General features: G+C 43.6%; 1 protein-coding gene across 4 annotated transcripts in view; it reads left to right on the top strand.

Moving 5' to 3' along the window:
* Positions 1-23,708, top strand: part of RUNX2 (RUNX family transcription factor 2) — a 208,445-nt gene that overhangs the window by 99,704 nt on the left and 85,033 nt on the right. For all 4 annotated transcript variants that reach the window (XM_060021723.1, XM_060021724.1, XM_060021725.1 and 1 more), the window contains one exon: positions 1,835-1,939. In XM_060021723.1, the coding sequence (XP_059877706.1) occupies positions 1,835-1,939 (105 nt within the window). The remainder of the gene's footprint in view (positions 1-1,834; positions 1,940-23,708) is intronic.

Genomic DNA, 23,708 nt, shown 5'->3' with positions numbered 1-23,708 from the left:
ATATATAATAATGAAATACGATATATCAGTGACACTTTAAGAATAGATGATTTCATCATTCTGCCTGACATACTACATTAGTGGATTTATATTTGCTTCTTGGTCTGATAGAGCTATTTGGGACACATGTCACAATAAATTACCTATTAATTTCTAAAAATGTTCTCTGACAAAGTTAAAAGGAAGAGCATTAATTTTAGGGTCTGGAAGACCTGGGTTCAGGTTCTGATTTTTTCCACTTATTAGTTGTGTGGTTAAATTACCAATACTCTCTCTGGGCTTCGGTTTCCTCATTTGTGAAGTGGGGGTGATAAACCTTACTGGGTAGTATTAAATGAGATAATGTCTATGAAGCGACTGGCACTTAATAGGTTTCTAATCAATATTCATTTTCCCTGTACCCCCTCCCCCTGCATCTCTCTCTTTCCTATTTTTTTTTTTTCTCGGCCAAAGTATAGCCAAAGAGACTTAAAGCTATATATACAGAGTAACAAATGATATGTGTCTTAAACATTTTTTAGGAACTTACGTGGTCTGGGTTGAAAAGAAAACCCATTCACTAGACTTGACAGCCAAAGACCTGTTCCACATTAAGCCTTGTATATAACCTGTTCCATATTAAGCTTTGAAAAGATTGCATTAAACTTTGCATTGCTACATATTGTTTAAGATTTGTGTTTTGATTTCATAGCCTCTGCTTTCAGTAAAGGGAAAAACAGTCTCTGACCAAAAAACAAAGCAAAACGAAATGAGCTTTTTAAAGATCTGTCCCAGGAGCAGGCTAAATGAATGCTCTGGCCTGAGATTGCTGAATGTTTTATTGAGTCACTGCTTCACGCCCACCTCTTCCTGTCTTGTAACAGTTTGCAGTTTTGACTATCTGACATGACTAACCGTTGCAAATCTAACTGATTACAACTGTCAGTGAGTCTGGGTAACAGAGTCTGGTATCTTCTTCTGGAGAAAGCAAACATCCAAATCTGCTCCTAAACTCCCCCCCCATCACCCCCCCCACCCCGCGCCGTCTTCCCCCCAACCTCTGTTCATCACCTTTAGTTCATTAATTTGAAACATCAGATGTAATATTTCGATGAAGTACACCCTCCTCTAAAAGCAAGTATTCATATTTACATTGGGAGGTGTCATGTATATTTAGCCAAAAATAAGTCACTGTCAGGGAGTCATTTCAAGATTGCTGCTGAGTGAGGATGTATGTTAAGGAAGGGGTGGGCAGGGAGGAAAAAAACTTTGTTCCAGTAATGATGAAATCATCATACCACAGGCACATTAAGGCCAGGACGGGAGACACTGGCTCCTGTTAAAATGATTCCCATAAGAACCTTCCTCTTTCATCTTCTCACTGTAGTGCAGTTAAGCAAATGAAATGCTAAAGCCATGTGAAGTCAATAGCATAATCAACAGTGATTTACTATTGTTCTCTCACGGGGTCATGACCTAATCCTAAATAAAGACTTCTAAAATTTTCTGCTTGGATGTGTTCCTGATGTTGGAGAAAACTGAAGGGAAAGAGAACCCTCTTCAAGAGGTCCAGTTTTTGTTTTCATTACGGCTCTCGCTACTGAACCGCTGTTTGGAATTGGAGCCTCCTTGCACAGGACTGCCGTGAAGATGATGATCTTAGCACTCAGTGAGCCTGGCAACTCCCTGAGGTGGCCATCAGAGGGTTTCTCATTAGAATAAGGAGTCCTGACCCTTGTTGTTTTGTTCCCTCTTCAGCGATGCTTAAATGCAGTTTGGACATCTGTACTGCTATTTTTGTCATCAGTACTGTCTTTTTATATTCACTGTTGATTTTACCCTTTTCTATCTGCAGGCAAGAGTTTCACCTTGACCATAACTGTCTTCACAAATCCTCCTCAAGTCGCCACCTACCACAGAGCTATTAAAGTTACAGTGGATGGACCCCGGGAACCCAGAAGTAAGTGCTTGCCTTCCTACTGGAAATGGGAATAGAGTTTACAGAGACCCTGCGAGGAATTTATCCCAAATAAGTTAGTGCTACTTTCATATAGTTTCTTTGCCAAGTTTGCTATCTGCATATCTTTTTATGAGGGACAATTAGGAGAACTTCACAGTTAGCAGAAAATCAAATTACACTTTTCACCTTTGCCGCAAAATTGCTAAGCCCTACATAACTGTGACTTTCCGTCGCTGTAATTTTTTACTAAAAATTCTGTTCATCCACTGGGCACAATAGACAAGGCAGAACAGATCCACGAGAGCTGAGGAAGAAAACAATACATTGAAAAATCCTGAGCTTAGTCAAAAAGCATTTGCGTGTGTTTCCCATGGTCTAAGAATGTGTTTTAACTTTTTACACTCAGTTCCCTTTATAAAGAGCACACCGCTTAATTACAAAGAATTTATTTGCAAAGGATAACTTGCTTGATTGTTACAACACTGTTGTTTGGTCTTGTTCTAGTAATTGCCACAGGTAGTTTCTTTAACAGAGTCAGGCCAGGTTTAAATCCACCTTGATTTATTTGTCTCCTGAGACATCTAGAAGGTTGAACCAGCATCATTTTAAGGCAGTGCACACGATCCATTTGGGCTAATATCATTTTCCTCCTGAACCTAAATTAAAACAGGTTTGCCTTCCCTGCCCCGCCCCCATAACTAATTTGAACATACTCACCAGAGCAGTATTTAAATATATTTAAGGATTAAAGACTATTTGATATATACAACATTAAAAATTCTATGCCAGTGGAAACATCATACAGAACTCTGCCTTTGATGAGTGAATTCATTGGAGGCCTAGCCATTGTGTTTGGAGAGTTTAATTTGGTTTGTGGTGGAGGGACAGCTGGCAGAAATATTTGTTATATAACAATACACCTACCTGGGCAGTGAGAGTGGCATAGCTCTTCTTCCCCTAAAACCGAGAGCAAAGGGCTGGTGAAGTTTTGCCTCTACCCCTGGCAGCCTGTCCTTGAGCGGCGGGAACACGTGTTGCCTTCCGCTCCTCTGGCCGCTGTTTCATCTCACGAAGGCTGACTGCTTGCCTGAACTAGGGAGGTTTCCTGCCTCAAAAACCAGTCTTTGAGGTTTTTCTTTTCTCCGCCTTTCATGTGTACGGCGTTCTTCTAGATTTTCCAACGTTGGGAGTGCTGGACCTGTCTGCTCAGTTTGAGAATGTCCCGTTAGGCTGTGGCCACACACACGTCTCTGGTCGCCCCAAGTCTCTGGTTGTCAGGGCTAGTGGTCAATGCAGTGCAGGTGAATCGATCAGCGCAGGGCCGTCTGGCCTGGTTTGGGGTTTTGTCTGACTTTTCTGGACTGCCATCCATCTGGGACGATGCCTTAGGATGGAAGACATCTTCTAGCATTTAATCTAATTAGCCCCTGCGTTCCTGGAAAGGCAGGGACATCCCTCTTAGTAATGCATAAAGCAGGATGGTAGTCTTTTAACATTTAACACGACTAATACTTGTCTTGTAAAGATGTTTCCTGCTGATCTCAGCTGCTTTTCTCAGTTCTTGGAAAAACCATCATTGTGTGTGTGTATATGTTTGTGTGCGTGTGTGCGTCCAGATGTTCACGGGTTGGTGCTCAGAGTTGATGGTTGGGAGAGGAAGCGGGGAAAGGTGGGTGCTGCCTCATTCTGAAAGTGGTGACAAAAGGGAGGAACAATAGCTCTGGGAAAGTCACTTCTCTTTCAAGCGAGGGTAGTATTACCTCATTCCCAAGAGGTTGTTGGAAGAATTAATAGTTGCTAGGTTCACTGCCCTGTGAAGGCAGAGAAGTGCTCTGAAAGCAATGAGGGTCACGGGTGGAGGGGGCGGCTGGTACTTGTGTGACCTGGGTGCTGCTGAGGGTAGGAGGGGGAAGCAGATACAGAGGTCGAGTGGCAGACCACCACCCTAGGTCAGCCTGAGTAACATTGCTCATGATCCAGAAATATCTGTGGAAATGTGATGTCATTTGTCTGACGTCACAAGGTGACTGGTCAAACTCAGTGTCTGGATGTAACGAAGGGTCTGGCATCAGTAACATTTTAATCCTACAACCTGGGTTCTCTGTACTGGATTATTTCCTTCTGCCCTGCTCTTGGCCATCTGGGCACTGAATGTTTGTAAGTATAGCTCTCATCTCAATATTGTTCTTTAATTTTGAGACTCCCAGGTGTGAAAAATGCCCAGGATTTTCAACTTCCTTCAACTGTGAGTATGATAGGATTTTGACTGGTTTTCGTGTATGTGATGGTAAATGGAGAATCCTCTAGAACATGGGTTGGCAAACTTTTTCTGTAAAGTGCCAGATAGTAAATGATTTCAACCCTTTGGGCCATACGATCTCTGTCACAGGTATTCAGCTCTGCCAATGTAACTCAAAAGCAGCCTTCGGGCTTCCCTGGTGGCGCAGTGGTTGAGAGTCCGCCTGCCGATGCAGGGGACACGGGTTCGTGCCCCGGTCCGGGAAGATCCCACATGCCGCGGAGCGGCTGGACCCGTGAGCCGTGGCCGCTGAGCCTGTGCATCCGGGGCCTGTGCTCTGCAACGGGAGAGGCCACAACAGTGAAAGGCCCACGTACCGCAGGAAAAAAAAAAAAAAAAAGCAGCCTTCACCAATACATAGATGGTTATGGCTGTGTTTCAATAAAACTTTACTTACAAAAACAGGTGGTGGGTGAGATTTGACACACAAGTTGTGGTTTGCCAATCACTGCTCTAGACTTCAAAGTGGCTTATTTTTTCGACCGTTAACAGAGAAGGACTTCAGAAAAAGGCTTTCCTCAGGGGAGAAAAAAAGACAATGAATGCAATTGTTTTAGCATCTTCTCCCACAAAATTTTAATTCTTTAAGTAGTGGTTGTCATCGAAAGAATGTACACCTGTGTATTGCTGCAGTGATTTGAAGGGGTTGAGTGTTTCGTGCTCTTGATTTCTGTTAATGGAATTTCAGTCCTTCTTTGGAAGACCATAGTATATATTGAACAGGCTACTTCTGGTAGATGAGCTGTTTGAACAAGGACAAGTTGTGCGTTAAGTGGTTGGGTCTTTACTCAGCAATAACATAGTGATTAAGGGTGTGGGCTCTTGTGTCAGGCTGTCTGGACTGAAAGCCCAGCTTCGCTGTTTACCAGTTGTGTGGTGGTAGGCAAGTTACCTAAGTTCTCTTTGCTTCAGTTTCCTCTGTTAAAGTGAGAATAATCATAATAGTTAGTGAGAAGAAGAATAATAGTATCTTTCTCGTCAGTTGCTGCAGAGATGTTCAGTGATGTCATGTATGTAAAATGCACAGCCCAGTGACTATCGTGTAGTAAGTGCTAATTAAGCATGAGCTGTTATTACATCAATTTCAGTGTCAGAAGTTTGCTGTAGTTTTGCTTAGCGTACGCTTCCAGGAAATAGATACCATCTAGATTCTGTTCTCTAGGGGAACATTTTTTTTTCTTGCGGATGGCTTTACTAATTTCTGCTCATCAGTAAATAACACTAATAAGTGCCATAAATTGTGCTTGAGCAGGTATTCGTGCTGCCTGAGGACAGCTGTACAGAACTGATGATAAACAATTTATTTGCAGCGAAGTCCAAGAGAGGATGCTCTGGCACTAGTACCCCTCCTCGGAGGCCCTGCTTATCAGCACATCTGCCAAGACTTGCTTTTCACTCAAAAATCAGAAAGGTTTCATCCTTCTATGTTTTCTGTCTCTGGCAGCTGAACTGGTGCTGTCACATCACAAACAACTCCTTTTCTTAATATACACATCTGGCGTTGGCAGTTGGACTAACTTCATAAGAGCACATGATCATCACTCATTACAAGATTAAAAAGTACCCCATGGCATCATTGATGTTTTTTAACTTTGATCTTTTGCAGTTGTGATTCATCTCAGTTATAAAACTTCCCTTTAAAGGAACATAGCCGATGACTTATTAGAACCTTCATCTTAAGTAGCGTAAACATGAGAAGGTGCACATCTTTACAAAATGCCATTGATTTTCTTTGCCAGCTTATCATTTTAAGACATGACATCATACTTAAGATCCCAAATTTGTAAGTCTTGTGTTTAGGCAAGGCGTTTTGACCTCCTGTTGGCAAGTTAGCTCTGAAGAGGTACTGCCGTATGTTCGCCAGCAGAAGTCAGTGGAGCGCAGCGGCAACAGTAATGCGTTTGGATACCTCTTTTAAGCATCAGTTTCTATTAGGATCCTTTGTTCCTTGTATGCACTTGGTTCCAGCTGCAGTCTGATTGAAAGAATGTCTCCAGGAAGGTGAAGTCTTGCTCAGCAGTGTCATGTTCTATTGCAGTGGTTCTGAGTTAGGGAAGAGGACTGATGGGAAGGGTATTATTGGCTGTGCAGAGGATGGAAAAAGTAAATCACCTTACACCGTCAGAAGCCTTTTCATTCTCTTGCTGCTTTGTCAGTTATCTATTGCTAAATAACAAACCATCCCCAAACATAATGGTTCTTACTTTTTTTTTTTGTCTGCACCGTGCCGCCTGTGGGGTCTTAGTTCCCCGACCAGGGATCGAACCTGGGCCCTCGGCAATGAAAGCACGGAGTCCTAACCATTGGACCGCCAGGGAAGTCCCCATAATGGCTTAAAACAGCAACCAGTTTATTATTTCTCACGACTCTATGGGTTGACTGGGGTTCATCTGGATGGGTTTCCTGTGGTCTTGTTTGGCGTCTTTCTTGTGTCTGCAGTAACATGGTGGCTAGTGCTGGAACGTGCATGATGGCCTCATTGCTATGTCTGGTGCCTTGGTGGGATGGCTGGAAGGTTGGGCCTGGCGGAATAAGGGGACAGCTGGGCCTTTCTCTCTCTCCTGTAGTCCCAGGGCCTCGCCCTCTCCATGCGGCTTCTCTAGCAGAGTCTGACTTCCTATATGGCAGCTCAGGTCTCCCTCAGGTGCAAAAGTGTGAGCTTTCAGGTCTTTGTAAGGCTTCTTAAGGCTCAGAACTACTATGCAGTTACTTCCTCCACATTCTGTTGGTTAAAGCAACATACAGGTGCAGCCCAGCCTCAAGGTGGGGTGGGTAACCCCACAAGGATATTAATGATGGGGGCAGTGGTTCACTGGACCACCAATATCACCAACTTCCATCAGTGCTTAGATGGGAAATGTCATGGTTGCAACAGGAGAAATAACTTTTTGAGGTACCATCTCCTGAAAAGATCTCTTGACTTTTTGGGGGTTTTTGTTTGTTTGTTTGTTTCTTTTGTCTTTTGTGGCACACGGGCCTCCCACCGCTGTGGCCTCTCCCGCTGCGGAGCACAGGCTCCGGATGCGCAGGCTCAGTGGCCATGGCTCACAGGCCCAGCCGCTGTGCGGCACGTGGGATCCTCCCGGACCAGGGCACGAACCCGTGTCCCCTGCATCGGCAGGCGGACTCTCAACCACTGCGCCATCGGGGAAGCCCGATCTCTTGACTTTTTAATCTGGGAGACATTTAAAGTTCTACAAGGTGACTCCAAGTTTCAGTGATAGTAGCTTCACTCTGAATTGGACCAGTTTGGTAATTACCAGATGAATTAAGGGTGGGTGTTACCTTGTGGTGCTTGGTATTAACAGGTCAGTAGCAAGCCAAGCCAGATCAATACTCTTATTTGAGAAGAACATTAGATCTTTGAACATAAAGAGGTTATTAGCCTTGCTTGGCAACATGGCAAGTCTGTAGCCAGAGTGTCTTATGACTCTTCCAATAAGCAAGCCTGGAGGCTTTGTATTCCACATCACCCAGCACTGAAAAGTCTCACTTGCCAGCACACCTGCAAACCTGATACCTAACACACATGGATGGGTTTCTAATAGCTTTTGTGTGTTGTGCCCCAGGGAAGTAAATCATAGTTAATAGTTTCTCTCAGGGAGAGGCCAGAGCCATCACCTGTGTCCTTACTGCTGGGACACTCCCGGTCACTGCTGGCCAGCTACCTGTCCTGACCTGGTGGGCGAAGGGGGAAGCCCCACCTTTTCTTTCCCAACATCCGGCTCCCTTCCTGTAGGCTTGGAGCGAATGGCTGCAGCAGTGCTCTGCTTGGCTCCGCTTGTGATTTCAGTAGGGCTGGCGCTTAGGTGAGTGAGAGCTTCTCTGGACGTGCAGGGTATATGTGTGTTTCTAGAGCTGCGTCAGCACCCTGCTTCACCCAGCTTGTCAGGCTTGTGTCCTGCAGCCAAACTGTTTTCTTTTCCCTGCTTGTTCCTTCTCACCTGTGTCCAGTTCATCAGCACATTTTTAATTCTTTAGAGAACATTTTATTTTTCCATCTTCTTGGGCACTTCCAGTTGCAGACATTTTACCTTATAAACTGAAGGTAACAGATGTAATCAAAACAGTGGTCTGGGCACAGAATCGTCTCATTTTTCTCCTGTGCTGTTCCACCCAGTTCTGAGACTGGATCACCTCCAGTCCCGTGAAGGGTGGCGAGAATGGCGAGCCTGGCATTTTCTCTGCCTGATTGCAGATGGTGTCAGCGGCAGCCGGCTTTTATCCTCCGCTACTCTTCATCCTAGTTGGGTGAAGGAATAGGCTTTTGATGATGGCTGGTCCATGACCTGTCCTTATTTATCCATGGTGGATGCTGATATAAAGCTTGGTCACCTGTGAAAGAAAATGGGGGGCATGTAAAGTGTGTTGGATGGAGGGACAGCCGAATTGTTTTAAAGCTATTTGATACATCTGGACACAGTTCTTGCGTTCACATCCTTGCTGTCTGTGGAGACAATTTGAGATACCCTTGCTATTGCTAAGCCTCGTAACATATTCCTGAGGCCACAGACCTGAATTTTAGTCTTTGGTGGAAAGTATTAGTAGAAAAGCCTTTAACTCTTTTTTAACGGGGAAACAATTTTTTTTTTTTTTTCCGGTACGCGGGCCTCTCCTGTTGCGGAGCACAGGCTCCGGACGCGCAGGCTCAGCGGCCATGGCTCACGGGCCCAGCCGCTCCGCGGCATGTGGGATCCTCCCGGACCGGGGCACGAACCCGTGTCCCCTGCATCGGCAGGCGGACTCTCAACTACTGCGCCACCAGGGAAGCCCCAATTTTTTTTTTTAATGAAAGATTCTTTAAATTCTATAGTGCTTTACAGTTTTCAAAAGTTTCACACACATGATTTCATATAATCCCATAATAACCCTTTTCTTTTTCCCCTACCCCTATATTGTCCCTCCCCTCTTCCCTTTTCCCACTGGTAACCATTAGTTTGTCTTGTATATCTGTGAGTCGGCTTCTTTTTTGTTTTATTCACTAGTTTGTTGTATTTTTTAGATTCCACATATAAGTGATATCATACAGTATTTGTCTTTCTCTGTCTGACTTATTTCATTTTGCATAATGCCCTCCAAGTTCATCCATGTTGCTGCAAAAAAGCCCTTCACTTCTTGACTTGCAGACTTCCAGTGGTTCTTCCCTGTCTCTGAAGTGCCCAAGGAATGGACATGATGGGTACATGTCATGTTTGATATTTACAAGTCAGCAAACACAAGCAGCAGTTTGATGGTCATAAATATTCATCCTTTAGTCACTAGTATACAAAACATCGTTGAACATTTTTTTAAAAATAAATTTATTTATTTATTTATTTATTTTTGGCTGTGTTGGATCTTTGTTGCTGCATGCGGGCTTTCTCTGGTTGCATCGAGCCGGGGCCACTCTTCCCTGGGGTGCGTGGGCTTCTCGCTGCAGTGGCTTCTCTTGTTGTGGAGCATGGGCTCTAGGTGCACGGGCTTCAGTAGTTGTGGCATGCGGGTTCAGTAGTTGTGGCTCGTGGGCTCTAGAGCACAGGCTCAGTAGTTGTAGTGCACGGGCTTAGTTGCTCCGCGGCCTGTGGGAATCTTCCTGGACCAGGGCTCGAACCCATGTCCCCTGCATTGGCAGGTGGATTCTTAACCACTGCGCCACCAGGGAAGTCTTGTTGAACATCTTTGACTTAAGAGAATAATCACAGTTTTAAAAAACTGTTCCCTTTCCCCCTTTCCTTAAGGAGGGTGGTGAGGGAGAGTCAGAAGCGCTGGTGGAGGTTAAGTCTGGTGGTTGGTGGAATGTATTCTTGAGAAGAGCCTTTTTAAATCTCTTTCAGTACTATTTTTTTCTGTTGACTGACTGTCAGGGGCTGGGAAGATGGCCAAGAAGGAAATGACACATCGAGAGGCATTTTGGGTTGTGCAACATTCTGTGGAACTGATGCAAGGCTATATGGCCTGTTTACACATTCCTTTGCTCGCAGACGGCATGGCAGTAATTGAATTCAGCAGCACATGGCATGCTGCAGCAAGGAGCCGGGCCTTCACATCCTTTCATGGCAAATTGTCGCAGCCGTTAAAACATGCTCGTGTCCCTCCTTTGCACTCTCTCCCCTGGCTTCCCAGTTCCAAAAGTGCTGTCTCAGTGTATCGGACGTGTGTTCACAAGGAGTGTGGCTTTCCCAGTAAGAACACCTTGTCCACAGACACAGTTCCAGTTGATATATTTACTTGTAACTAAATATAGCATGGCAGGTTTTCAAGCGATATATGCTCTCAAAACACACACAGACTGGTTCCAAGTGTGTCACCGGTTTATATCTCACTGTAAGTCAGAAATCATTCATTCTTAAAACAGTGTTAGGGACTTGAGAGAGAGGACAAAATTTTTTGGCTTTGTTTATTTCATAAAAGATGAATTTTCCTTCCCAAGAGAGAGAATTCCCAATAGATCACAGAACTACCTTACTTCTATTTTGTTTGTACTCTAGCATTTGCTTCAGGAAGGGATGGACCAGAGGAGAATGGGAAATACTTAAAAATAACAGAGAAAAAAGATATGTTGCTCTTCATATTCATACTTGTCCCTACCTCGCATGTTATAGCCCAACTTTATGGTGTCAGCTAAAGCCTATCTTTGGTCTTCACATAAAATCTCAGCAGTTTTTATTTAGGCAGGCATGGAAAATAATTGCTCACGTTTTTCGAGAAACTCTTGGAAATTAAGGGAGTGCATAAAAAAGCACGTAAATTGAAAATATTAATTCAAGGTCATATGCAGGAGACTGTATTTGGGATGTGGTACTTACGTAGCAAAGGAAGGGCTCCCCGTTCCCCTCCAAATTTCTCTGCTGCTGTGCACTGGCAGTGAGACTCTTTGCTAGCAGACAGAAGGACTTCATTAAAATTCAGGATTACGGCTTATATCCAGACACCTCTGAGAAAGGTAACTCAGACTTAAATTTGTATTAAGATAGAAAACAAGTCATCTTGAATCCTTTATTGGCAGCGGTCTTGGGGAGATAAAGGGAGAGTTATCAGCCAAGTCCTGTGTACTAGAAGTAAACAGAGAGTCAGGTGGGCAGGCAGGGCCTTGGCCAGCCTTGAAGGCAGTCATTGCCAAGTTCAAGTGTTGCAATTTTGCTGCAGGTCAGCTGTTGCAGTGTGGATTCCTGATGCTTTTCAGGTCTGGTGTATTACTAAGAGTGCAGGATTTTATAATTTCAAGCTGTGAGTTTGGGTTTTTATATTTCCATATTTCCCCCTTTTGCAAACATTTCCCTTTAATAAGAGTATTTCTCATCTAGTTTTGTTCTAGATATGTGCCGGCTTTTTTCCTCTCCTGGTTTGCAAATTATCATTCAATTTCTTTCTTTTCTTTTAGTAATTATCATTACTATTCTAAAGTGTATATCTGTCTTAATAAAACTCACCACAATCTCTGTCTACCTCTTGGATAATAGAAGAACCTTAGCATACTTTTAACTGCAGTCACTCTCTCTCTCTCTCTTTTTTTTTTTGGAGTCAGAGAGATCTTGTTTTATTTTTCTCCCTTTTTAATTGAAGTATAGTTGATTTACAGTGTTTCTGGTGTACAGCAAAGTGATTCAGTTATGTATATATATATATTCTTTTTCAGATTCTTTTCCATTACAGGTTACTGCAAGATATTGAGTATAGTTCCCTGTGCTATACAGTGGGTCCTTGTTGTGTAATCTATTTTATATATAGTGGTGTGTATTAGTTAATCCCAAACTCCTAATTTATCCCCCCCTTTCCCCTTTGGTAACTGTAAGTTTGACTCTGTCTCTCCTAATGTCGCTGTCTGATTCTTTTTCCCTGTGGCCACGCGGCGTGAAATGCGGGATCCTAGTTCTCCAACCAAAGATTAAACCTGTGCCCCCTGCAGTGGAAGCGTGGAGTCTTAGCCACTGGACCACCAGGGAAGTCCCTGTCTGATTTTTTTTTTTTTTTTTTTTTTTGCGGTACGCGGGCCTCTCACTGTTGTGGCGTCTCCCGTTGCGTAGCACAGGCTCCGGACGCGCAGGCTCAGCGGCCATGGCTCACGGGCCCAGCTGCTCCGCGGCATGTGGGATCTTCCCGGACCGGGGCACGAACCCGTGTCCCCTGCATCGGCAGGCAGACTTCCAACCACTGTGCCACCAGGGAAGCCCCCCGTCTGATATTTTTATCTGTTTTATGCTCCCCGAATTAGTCATCATCAGTATTTAAATTGTTTATTTCATATTTACCTGTATGTTTATCGATTTATTCGCTCACCATTCCTTCTTGCACCTCAGTTCTTCCTTCTGGATTCAGTTTTCTTGATGTAGGTCCTTTGGTAGCTCCTTCAGCGAGAACCTGTTTGTCGTAAACTCCGTTTTTTTTTTCCTGAAAACGTTAGCAGTTGTGGCTGCTGGCTGCCAGCGTGACATGGTGTGAGAGGCACCCTACAGGGAGTCTGGGAGCCACACTCCTAGCCATTCTCTGGGCTGAGACTTTCAGGCCATTATGATCAGGTTAGTGGAGTAGTAGTTAAGGGAATGGAATCCAGGACAGGTATACTTTCATGAACGATGGATGAAGGGAAATAGGGGCTCTGAAAAGTCCAGAGCCAGTGGGTGGAGAGGTGGTGGGAGGGAATGTTCCCACAGACAGAGTCAATGGAAGGGACATTTAGGGAGAGGAAATTCAACCCCCAACTTCACTGTTTTGCCTTCGGCAGGGCCCGTGGTGCTCTGGAACTTTCTATCCAAATTTATGGTAAAGAACTCCATCACTGCACTTGACTCTCTGAGGTCATCTGGCTGCTGCTCATTGAACAACCAGAGCGGCACTTCTTAGATGTTGTGTCCGCACGTCTTCTGTCATTTTAGTGAGAGTACAGGACTCAGAGCCAAAAGATGCTTCATTTAGCGAAAGAAGGTCCATGAGTCACTGGATGAAGCAGGGGGAGAAAACAGATGTGTGGACTAGAGGAGCATGGTTCAGGAGAACCAGGGCCATGGTCTTGGGTAGTACTGTCTGTAAGCAAAGTAGATGGGGTGACTCCAGCGTTGGCTCTGTGCACGCCTCCTTGGAGTTATGCAGGAAGTGGCTGGTGGGAAGAGGCCAGCTGACTCTCAAGCAAGCTGGTACTTTCCACCTTTTCATGGCTCCTCGGACTGTATATGCACCCTGTGTGATGTGCATCTTCTCATTCTTTACCTTCTTGACACTAATTTTCACGAGATACAACTTGGGTGAAAATGCCAGTATGTATTTTGCTGGGCAAAACTCAGGGTGATTTAACCTGGGCTCTATGCCTCCTTAGGGTTGGTCCTGGAAATTATTCGTAGAAAAATATGGGCCCTTCAGAGAGATTATGAAGGTGCTGAAACACTATTATACCGGAAGTGAGGAGAAATATAGATGTGTTTAAAAAAAAAGGCTGATTGTGAAGTCTGGGTTACTAATTCTAGAGCTTTGGTTTCTGTTTCACCTCCTTGCCATTCACTCTATTCTACAAAAACAAGTTACAATTTTTTTTGTACCATGAGGGCTATTTTAGAGCAGTTTAACGGGGATTTCATCTGTATTGGTAGTTTGTGTTGAAGATGTGGGTTCAGCTGTGGTTGAGGGTATTGGAGGACCTGGAAAGTCCTCTTCTGAGACCTTAATGCCATCTTAGTGACACTGAGCAAATCGCTACACTTCTCTCCAGTTCAATTTCTTCATCCTTTTAGTGGAAATAGACATGAAGACAACTTCAGAATATCTGGGAGTAACTCCTAAGGAATGATCATAAAGTACTCGGCACACATGAAGGGCAACTTAAGTACCAAATAGTAATTATGTAGCGCCTTCCTGCCAAGGAGTTCCAAAGGCTTAGACTGTTACCTCACTGATTCTCTTTACATCCCTTTGAGGGATGCATTATGCATTTTATGGGTGGGTAAACTGAGGCATGGGCACTTGAAAACTCATTTGCTGCATGTTGGTCTGCAAGTCAGCAGATGATTTATGGAGGTGGGCAAGGAGCCCAGGTCTCTTCCTGTTCAGTTATTCACTGCTCGGACTCCCTGATGCTTCGTCATTAAAGTTGTGGGAGCTCCTGGTATCGTGCCCAGGGTATTCTTGGTTGATGTTATGAAGTAGTATTACCTGAGAGGCAAGCCTGGTGATGTGGTAGCCTTGCTGTATAGGAAACAAGTCCGAAGGTATAAGGCCTCACACACAGAAGACATATATATATATAGGTAAATGTGTGTGTGTGTGTGTGTGTGTGTGTGTGTGTGTGTGTGTGAATATCTATATGTTTGTTGAATGAGTCTTGAATTCATTAAGATGAAAGTTGAACAGAGCTGAAAACACCGAATTTTGTGTGACGAACACAAGTTTTGTAAGTTAACCCTCAGTAGAATCTCACTTTGAATACCATTGAAATAAAGCTGGTTAACCTTAAAAAAAATCACTCAAGTAGAAAATGCAGACAAGTACATGGTGGAAAAACTAGAGAATAAAAATTAATCAAAAGAAGAAAATTTTAAAAAGGTCCATAATCGCATCTCCGAAGATTTCCACCTCCAGTGATACATCCTGGATATTAATAAATAATATTCATTACTCATTAAATTATCATAGAAATTAAATGCCGGCTCTTCTGTGAAGGACTCAGCCATGAGGACATAGCATCAGCAAGATGATGGGAATGCTACAAGAGGCGTGACTATGTTGAAGCCGAAAGGAGAGAGAATAACTGGACACGAGATTAATTGTTTTAAGGAGCAGAAGCAAGACGATGGGACCGACCAGTTTCCAGTTAAAGCCTTGGAAGAGGCAGCAGCTGTCTCTGTGATGGGGGGCGGGGTAGGGCAGGGCGTGGCCCTGGCCCTGTCTGAATGATTAAACCAGACGGATCTGGGTGGGATCCCTCCCTCCCTCCCTCCCACCACCCTGTCCCACTGCTAAAAATACCACTCCCCCAGGGGCTTCCCTGGTGGCGCAGTGGTTGAGAGTCCGCCTGCCGATGCAGGGGACACGGGTTCGTGCCCCGGTCCGGGAAGATCCCACATGCCGCGGAGTGGCTGGGCTCGTGAGCCATGGCCGCTGAGCCTGCGCGTCCGGAGCCTGCGCGTCCGGAGCCTGCGCGTCCGGAGCCTGCGCGTCCGGAGCCTGTGCTCTGCAGCGGGAGAGGCCACAGCAGTGAGAGGCCTGTCTACCGCAAAAAAAAAAAAAAACCACCCGCCAAAATACCAACCCCATTTGTAATAGCTGACAGAGCCCTTTATAAGACAGTTAGAGATGTTTTTTCCCTTCCAGTTTTATTGAGATATCACAGACTCATAGCACTGAATGTGTTTAAGGTGTACAGCATAATGGTTTGGCTTACCTACATCATGAAATGATCACCGCAGGAAGTTTAGGCAACATCCATCATCTCCTATAGGTACAACATTAAAGAAATAGGAAAAATATTTTTTCCTTGTGATGAGAACTCTTAGGATTTACTCTTAACCGCTTTCATATATCATAGACAGCAGTGTTAATTAGATCACTCATGTTGTATATGACATCCCTAGTACTTACTTATCTTATAACCGGAAGTCTCTACCTTTTGATGGCCTTCATCCCATTCCCTCTCCCCCCACCCGTCCCCTAGATATGTTTTAAAATGTAAATATTTCCAGCAGTGGAGACATTTATTCCTTCAAAAATTAAGTGTGTGCTGTGAGCCAGTGCCAGTTATACAAAGCAGAGCAGACATGACCCCGCCTTTGAGGAGCCATTCAGTGGGCAAGACAGTCAAGAAGTGGGCAAACGAACCTTTCTCTATAATTGCATCTAACTGCAAGTTGTGACAAGTGTTGTAAGGGGAACTGATGTAGTAATAAAGAAGGATGGGGCATTGGGGGACAGCTGGGAACCTATTCTAGAGTGTGAAGGGAAGGAGGTTCCATTAGAGCAGAGACCTGAGGGTGAGACAGAGCCAGCTCTAGGAAGAGTGGGGAAGAGGCTTCAAGGAGAAGGGCACGGTCAGTGTCAGAATCTAATATTTCATTCGATAGAAGAGAGGCCATAGGGGATGCCTATATGGTTGGAGAAGGTTGCAGAGAGAGTTGACTAGAATCACACACCCCAAAGCTGCCCACAGTTCTACGCACGGCTGGTGTGGTGCAGTTTGAGCAGCACAGAAGGGGTCTCCACGTCCATCCCGACTGACCCCAACCTCCCTCGTGTGATTCTCACCAGAGAAGGTGCCGGAGATTCTTCTTTGAGTTAAGGCTTTGAGGACAGGACCTTCATAGATGTTATCTGCAAGGCATAGCATATTTTAAGACTTTTTTTGGTTAACAACTTGGTTTAAATAAGTGGATCAGATTAGCTAGATACTCATTGTATAACAGGATCGTTTGGGGAACGTGGGTTGAGAAAGGCCGTGAAGAGCTCTGGTGGGCAAGAACGCATAGGAGTGAGAACGCTGGTTCCCAAAGAACATGTTTTCCTTAGAGAAGGAGCCGCCGGAGTAGGTTTGTACCAAAAAGAACCCAAACAAAGCAGTAGGTTTCCTATTCGAGTACATTCTGTGGGTTGTGTGTAATGCACTAAAGGCCTGGGTTTTTATAGACAACGAGAAGCAATTCCAAAGGTGAGCTGGGTTTCAAAACATAAGAGCAATGTGGAAAACTTAAGAATGTTTAGCAAAGAGCATTGATGATGATTAAAGGATTGTAAAATTGAACCTATAAGGATAAGTTGAAAGACTTGGGATTATTTAGCCTCAAGAAGAGGAGACTAAGAAATGACTTAATAACAGACTTCAGAATTATGAGGAGTTATTAAGCTGGGTATGGTGACCAGCTGTTTGTTTCTGGCACAGACAGAGTAGGTTTTCACTGAAGCATGATAGATGTAGGTTAGATTTAAAGAAGAACTTCTTGACTCTAAGAATTCTGAAATAGAACGGGTGGCTGAAGGCTGAGGTTTTGACTGGAGGGCTTTTCATTCGAGTCTCTTCCGTCTTCTCGATTCTCTGTGTGTTTATGAAGTGCAACACAGTGCCACCTTTCTGCTTTTAAAATCAAAGGCACGATTTCTGTTTCCCATTATAATTCTGAAGCTCAGAGTCACAGAGGTTTATAGACATAAATGATGAGGGTAATTTGTCTTGCTTCAATGGCCATTAGAATCTTTAATTGAGAAAAAATATGACGAACAAGAGAAACGGATCTGCCACATGGTCCAAAAAAAATTGTTATTGATAATCAGAAGAGATGCATTATTAAGAACGTGGGGCCGAGTGAGGGTGAGACCGTTTTATCCTTAGAAGGACTCAGGTCTATTTGATTTGGGTATGCCCTATTCAAAAGGTAAAGTTTTAGGAAGTCGATTCATTTTTCTCTGTTCCCTCCATACTGGGAGAAATTAAAAACATTTCCAGGTGACACCAAAGTTCATGTAACCTGGAGCTTGAGAGACGCAATCCAAAAATCACCCTCAAGGAATGTATCGGCACGGAGAAGGAAGGAGAGGGGAAATAGGCAGGATTTATTTCTGAAAACAAACCTTCATGCATTTAAAAGCTGGCACAGCAGGGGAGAAGTTGAGCAGAGCGAATCTGAGAAGGGCTGACGTTATCCACTGTTCCTTTCCACCATGGAGCTGGAGCCGCAGGGAAGCAAAGAGCCCAGCTTCCTGGGTTAACCTTTCTCCTGAAGCCAAGTGTCAGAGTTTCTATTTTAAAATTTATGCCTTAATCCACTCGTTCACTGATTAAATACCTGTCTGAGCAACTTGTGTAATCATAAATTAGCATGCCAGCAGATGGTTTGCTTGAAGCACTGCAGAAAACAAAGCACACACATATGTAGTGTTCTCAGATGGGTTCTTTGTTTTGAACTAAGTGGATATAATTTTCTCTAAAGGAAAAGAAATAATGAAAGAGACCAAAGAAACAGACTTTGAAACAGGTGACATGACTGGAAAGGCTAGGTGGGTGTGGTGCTAAGCTAGGGGAAAGGAAAAATACTCAGAAAACATATTTTTCTTTCCTCCCAAAATAACTTGGGCTCCTTGCTTCATTAAGCACATTTAGACCCTTGAGCCACTACACTTGACCTTTCCAAGGCATCGCTGACCATTGGAGAGCCACCCACAGCCCGCGGTTGGGTGAGAAGTCACAACCTGCTTCCTTTTACGGGCCTCCTTTCTTCCTTGACTGTGGTATTTTCTTAATGGCCTTGGCACTCTGGGACTTTATTGAGTTATTTTTGTGATTTCTACATTTGGGTATCCCTCACCCTCAGATAATTTATTTTCAAAACCCCATCCTAAGGATTCTTAAAACCTACAGCTGCCTTTTCCACTGGAAAAGGTGACCTAAAGGGAATCAGTGGCCCTTCTTTTCTGCTCTTGAGGCCAAGAGATTGATAGTGGGAAGGAAAAACAACTGACAAGAGATGTGGTTTACTCCTATTATAGAAAGGAGCCGTCTTCTGAATCCTTCTTTGTGATGGGAAAAGTCTCTTCATTATACATAGGTGGGCAGTGGAAGGGAATTTATTCCTTATTTTCTGTGATACTTTTGAAATACTGTGAACCGAGTCTGGCTATGTTTCCCCGAGGAATGAGCCGTGAAACTGATCATGCATTGGTTTATCTGAAGCAACAGAAAACCCGCTGGTGTGTCCACAAGAAACTGTCCGGTTGTCTGTTCTTCTCTGAGCTCCTTTCTTCCCTGAGGACTTAAGACTCGTGAACCAACCTCCCTTTCCTTTAGGAAAACTGTGATAGAGACAGAGTGAGAGCTTTCAGTGGTCAGGACTTCAAAGAAGGTTGGGCACATGGCCGTGGTAATGTCTAAAGCGTAATCACGAAGGACGAAGGTTTTTATAAAGGTCCAAAGGGAGCAAAGGTGGGTGATTTGCATAGCGTGTTGGCGGAAGGTCCTGTGCTTTGATCACCTCTCAGGGGGTTCCCGCATGGGGTCTCCGTGGGTATTTTTAGACATTGCTGGCACAGATCAGACATAGCGAGGAAATTTGCTGGGGCCAGGGATACAGGAGTTTTTGGAGTCTATAATTAGGAAAACATAGATGGACCAAAATGTAGGATATATACCCATTTTATTATTTACAGAACATATTTTGGCCCCTTTTTAATCTGTTCTATGTTGGTTCTCTATATTGTAAGCTCCGATTCCAGTGTTCCTTGGTAGAGCCAAGTAGCTGGAATAACCCAAGCTGGACACGTGCCTTTTCCCTTTGCTTGCATCCAGGCTGTCTAGGAGTTGTACTGAGGATTCGGTTTGACTGTAGTTTGTCTGTCACATACTGGCCCAGTGGTGGCTTGGGAATTGAAGTTAGTAATAGAACGGGACGAGATACAGCGGTACCGGCCACCTGTTCTTTGCTGCGGGTCCACCTTCCACCATCGCCTCAGGAGAAGCCCTTATGTGGTGTGGAGGCGACCACTTCTGCATTCTCTGTTGTTGGGGGAACTGAAATAAAAGTAAATAAACATTTGCAACTGAATTGGAAGAAATCTGACAGTGAAGGATGAGTTGCAGCTTTTGCAGCGTGAGATTTGTGGCACACACTGACCAGAGGAAGGAAATCTGATGATCTAGATAGATGCCTCTGGTTGTTACCACTTTTGTTGTGTGCCTCTAGGCTGGGCACTCAACAGGATGAGCCAAATTCAGCTGTAAATATAGGCTTTTATGGGGGAATGGGGAGATCCTTGTGTTGGAAGGAGTAGGTGGCATTTCTGGCTCATTTATATATGTCTCCTTTCATTCTTTTCAAAATAGGAATAAATTGCACTAAAAAAAATCTATTGGAAGACAACTGAAAAAAAAACTTTTGCTACTACAAAGAGCTTCTGAAGGCGAAACATAGCTGAGCTCTATTCCTAGTTCTATCCCTGGTACTATTTGGCCAGTTCTGGGAATGGATTTTGATAGTCTTCACCTCAGGAAAATGTAGTCATACTAGTCTCTTCCACATTTAGCCAGACTATTGGATGACTCATGGTTTGTAAATTATTAAAAATAACTGCTTTAAAAAATATTCTTATTTGTACATTAGGATCTGAAATCCCAAGACCTCTGCACACTTACAAAGAACCTGTAGCAATGCAGTGAAATCCCAATGTTGATACTTCGACCCTTCTGTTCATGATGACTTTGGTGGTTAAAATAACCTTAGGAAGAAAAGTCAGCCTGTATCTATATTAATTGGGCAAACATTTCTAGCAAGCCTGCTCTGTGTCAGAGCCTCTGAATGCTGGGTGCTGATGGAATAACTGAGAATCTAACTTGAAAGAGCCAAAGGTAGTGCACAGTATTATTTTGAACACATCAGGATGTAAAGCGCTTAATTTGTAGGGAGAACGAGCGGGGTCCCAGCTTTTATTTTAGTAACTTGGAACTTTACGGTTTACTTGTCATACTTTATCGTCAGCTGTCCCCTCTCTGTGGCCACATCCGCATTTCCTTACAGCCTTCAGTGCCCTCATTGAGAACTCAGTCCCACCACCTCCCACTTTATCTCAGCTTATCCTGTCGCTCCATTCTCTTCACTTCTTTGTCCCTCACCAGACCCGCTTCCTTCCCGGCACCTTTGAGCTTCACCACTCTCTTCCACAGGAGCGGGGTTCTGCCTTACAAAACGGCCTTCCAAGGACATTTTGACTCTAAGAAAGGGTTCCAAAGCCGAATGGAGTGTAACAAAATTCATCCAATTTAAAGTGTGTCTGTGCTGGGGGGTGGCTTGGGGAGGACAAAAATTAATGTTCATTAGTTCACGAGGCTCTGGGCTGGATGCCTTATGTCTATTAACTTCTTTTTTACAAATGAGGAAACAGACCTCATGGGGTTGCATTTCCTAGTCCTTCACACTAGGAAAGTCGACTCTGTTTTCTCACTTCAGGTCCGTACTTTTTCTGCTGCTTTGCTTTTTTTTTTGGCCAAGCCATGCAGCTTACTGGATCTTAGTTCCCTGACCAGGGACTGAACCCAGGCCCCAGCAGTGAAAGCACCGAGTCCTAACCACTGGATAGCCAGGGAAGTCCCCTTTTCTGCTGTTTGATAACAAAGGCTTTGAATATCTGTGAGTATTTTGAGGGGGAAGCTTTATAGAGATCTCTGTCAGGGGTTAAGACAAAGCTAGCTTAGACTCACATATATTTTTGTAGTCGTTTGATGTGTCCTTTGTTCAGTGTGACCTGTGAAGGACTAGGATGCAAGGTGGGGGACCAGGTAAAGAGTCTCGTGTGACAACCAGTGATACCACTTTGGACTCCTCTGAGCCTTGCTTAACTTTATGTAGCCATCTTTTCTTCTTAGCGAAATTAGAATTGTTATTAGTCACAGGAGACAAATAATCTCACCTACTAAACAGGATTTGTTTTTTCCTGTTAGTCTTTAATGTCATCGTGGATAAATGCTCTGCCATGGTAGAGAAGTAATAATACTTTTATTTTTCGGTAGTTTAGATTATGTGGAAAATATGTTGTTTTGGTGAAAATACAACATTTGTGGGAATAGTAAGAAAAACATATATGATGTTCAGTGCTGCCCACTTGTTTCTTCTTACATTTTAAGTAGAATTTTTTTTTTTTTTTTTGAACAGGGCAAGGTTTATTGCAGGGCCAAGCAAGGAGAACAGTTGGCTTGTGCTCAAAAACCCCCAGCTCAAATAATGTTTATTTTTAAGGTTTAATTTTTTAGAGCAGTTTTAGGTTCACAACAAAATTGAGAGGAAGATACAGAGATTTCCTGTATACCCCCTGCTCCACACACGCACAGATCCCCCATCATCAATACCCCCCGCCAGAGTGGTACTCGATACAATTGATGATCCTACATTGATTAACACATCGTTATCACCCCAAATCCTTATTTTACATTAGGGATTGCTCTTGGTATTGTTCGTTCTGTAGGTTTTCACAAATGTGTAATGACACGTGTCCACCATTATAGTATCATACCGAGTAGTTTCACTGCCCTAAAAATCATCTGTGCTCTGCCTATTCACCCCTACCCACCCCACTTCAAACCCTGGAAAATCCCTGATCTTTTCACCGTCTCCATAGTTTTGCCTTTTTCATAATGTCGTATAGTTGGAATCATACAGTATGTAACCTTTTCAGATTGGCTTCTTTCACTTAGTAATATGCATTTAAGATTCCTCCCTGCATTTTCATGGCTTGATAGCTCATTTCTTATAACGCTGAATTCCATTGTCTGGATATACCACAACTTATTTATCCACTCACAGTAACATTTGTTTTAATTTAATTACTACATAAGAAAACATTTGCTGTGAAATTTCAGAAAATGCAGACAATATGAAGAAGAAAGTAAAAGTCACTTGAAATTCAGCACCGAATATAACCCGTTAGTATTTTCATGTATTTACTTTTAATATTTTTCCTAATGCATATTTGTGGGTATGCATATATGTTCACACATTTTATTTGACAAAATTTTGCTCATATCTTCTAAGCTGATTTTATTTTTTACTTATTGGAAGGAATTGGGCTGCATCCCGATTCTTAATCTCAAAATGGTAAATCTTCTGTTTGGTAAAGATAAACATTGTGAAAATTAGCTTATAAAAATTGGCATCAAATATTTCCTATTTTGGGCTTCCCTGGTGGCGCAGTGGTTGAGAGTCTGCCTGCCGATGCAGGAGACACGGGCTCGTGCCCCGGTCCGGGAGGATCCCATATGCCGCGGAGCGGCTGGGCCCGTGGGCCATGGCCGCTGAGCCTGCGCGTCCGGAGCCTGTGCTCCGCAACAGGGGAGGCCACGGCAGTGAGAGGCCCGCGTACCACCAAAAAAAAAAAAAAATTTCCTATTTTGGTTCCTTTAAAAATATTATAGCTCCTGGGATTATTTAGTTCCTGCTATAGTTGCCTGTCTCAGAATATAACTTACATTAATTATACTTTCTCCTCCTTGCTTTTCTTGTCTCTTTTTCCTTTCACCTTTATTCTGTTTTATAGGTGCTCACGTGATGTCTGGTATGCTAAATGACCAAGAATATGCTATGCTGGGTGCCATAATCATGCTTTGAGGGTCTCTTCTCAAGCCTCTTACAGGCTCCATCTCCATACGTCCTCTTTCGGAGTGGTTCTGTGTGCCTTCACTTAGGATATCATATGCTATATTTGTGTAGTTTCCAAAGTTTACGTTAACTCTTTTGATTTCTCAATAACCCTGTGAAGCAGGCAGAGAAGATGTCGTTTTGCAGGTGAGGAAGAAGCTTGAGAAGTTAAGGGACTTACCCAGGGTCACACATCTTGATTGAACATGTTTAAAAACAGTTTAGTATGACTCAAAACAAATTCAAGAAAAGTTTCCTGCTGAGAATTTAAAGCAAAGTGCAGAAAACATTACTACAGTCAGAATGACTTTAGGTTATTCTATCTAGAAAAATTAATCCTTTTTATATGGCTTTTTTTTTTTCAAAAGTAAGTAGGGATCAAATGCAAGTAAAAAAACCAATT

Source organism: Delphinus delphis, chromosome 10, assembly GCF_949987515.2.
Source record: "Delphinus delphis chromosome 10, mDelDel1.2, whole genome shotgun sequence".
NCBI lineage: Eukaryota > Metazoa > Chordata > Mammalia > Artiodactyla > Delphinidae > Delphinus > Delphinus delphis.
This window is presented reverse-complemented; position numbering and strand designations above follow the sequence as displayed.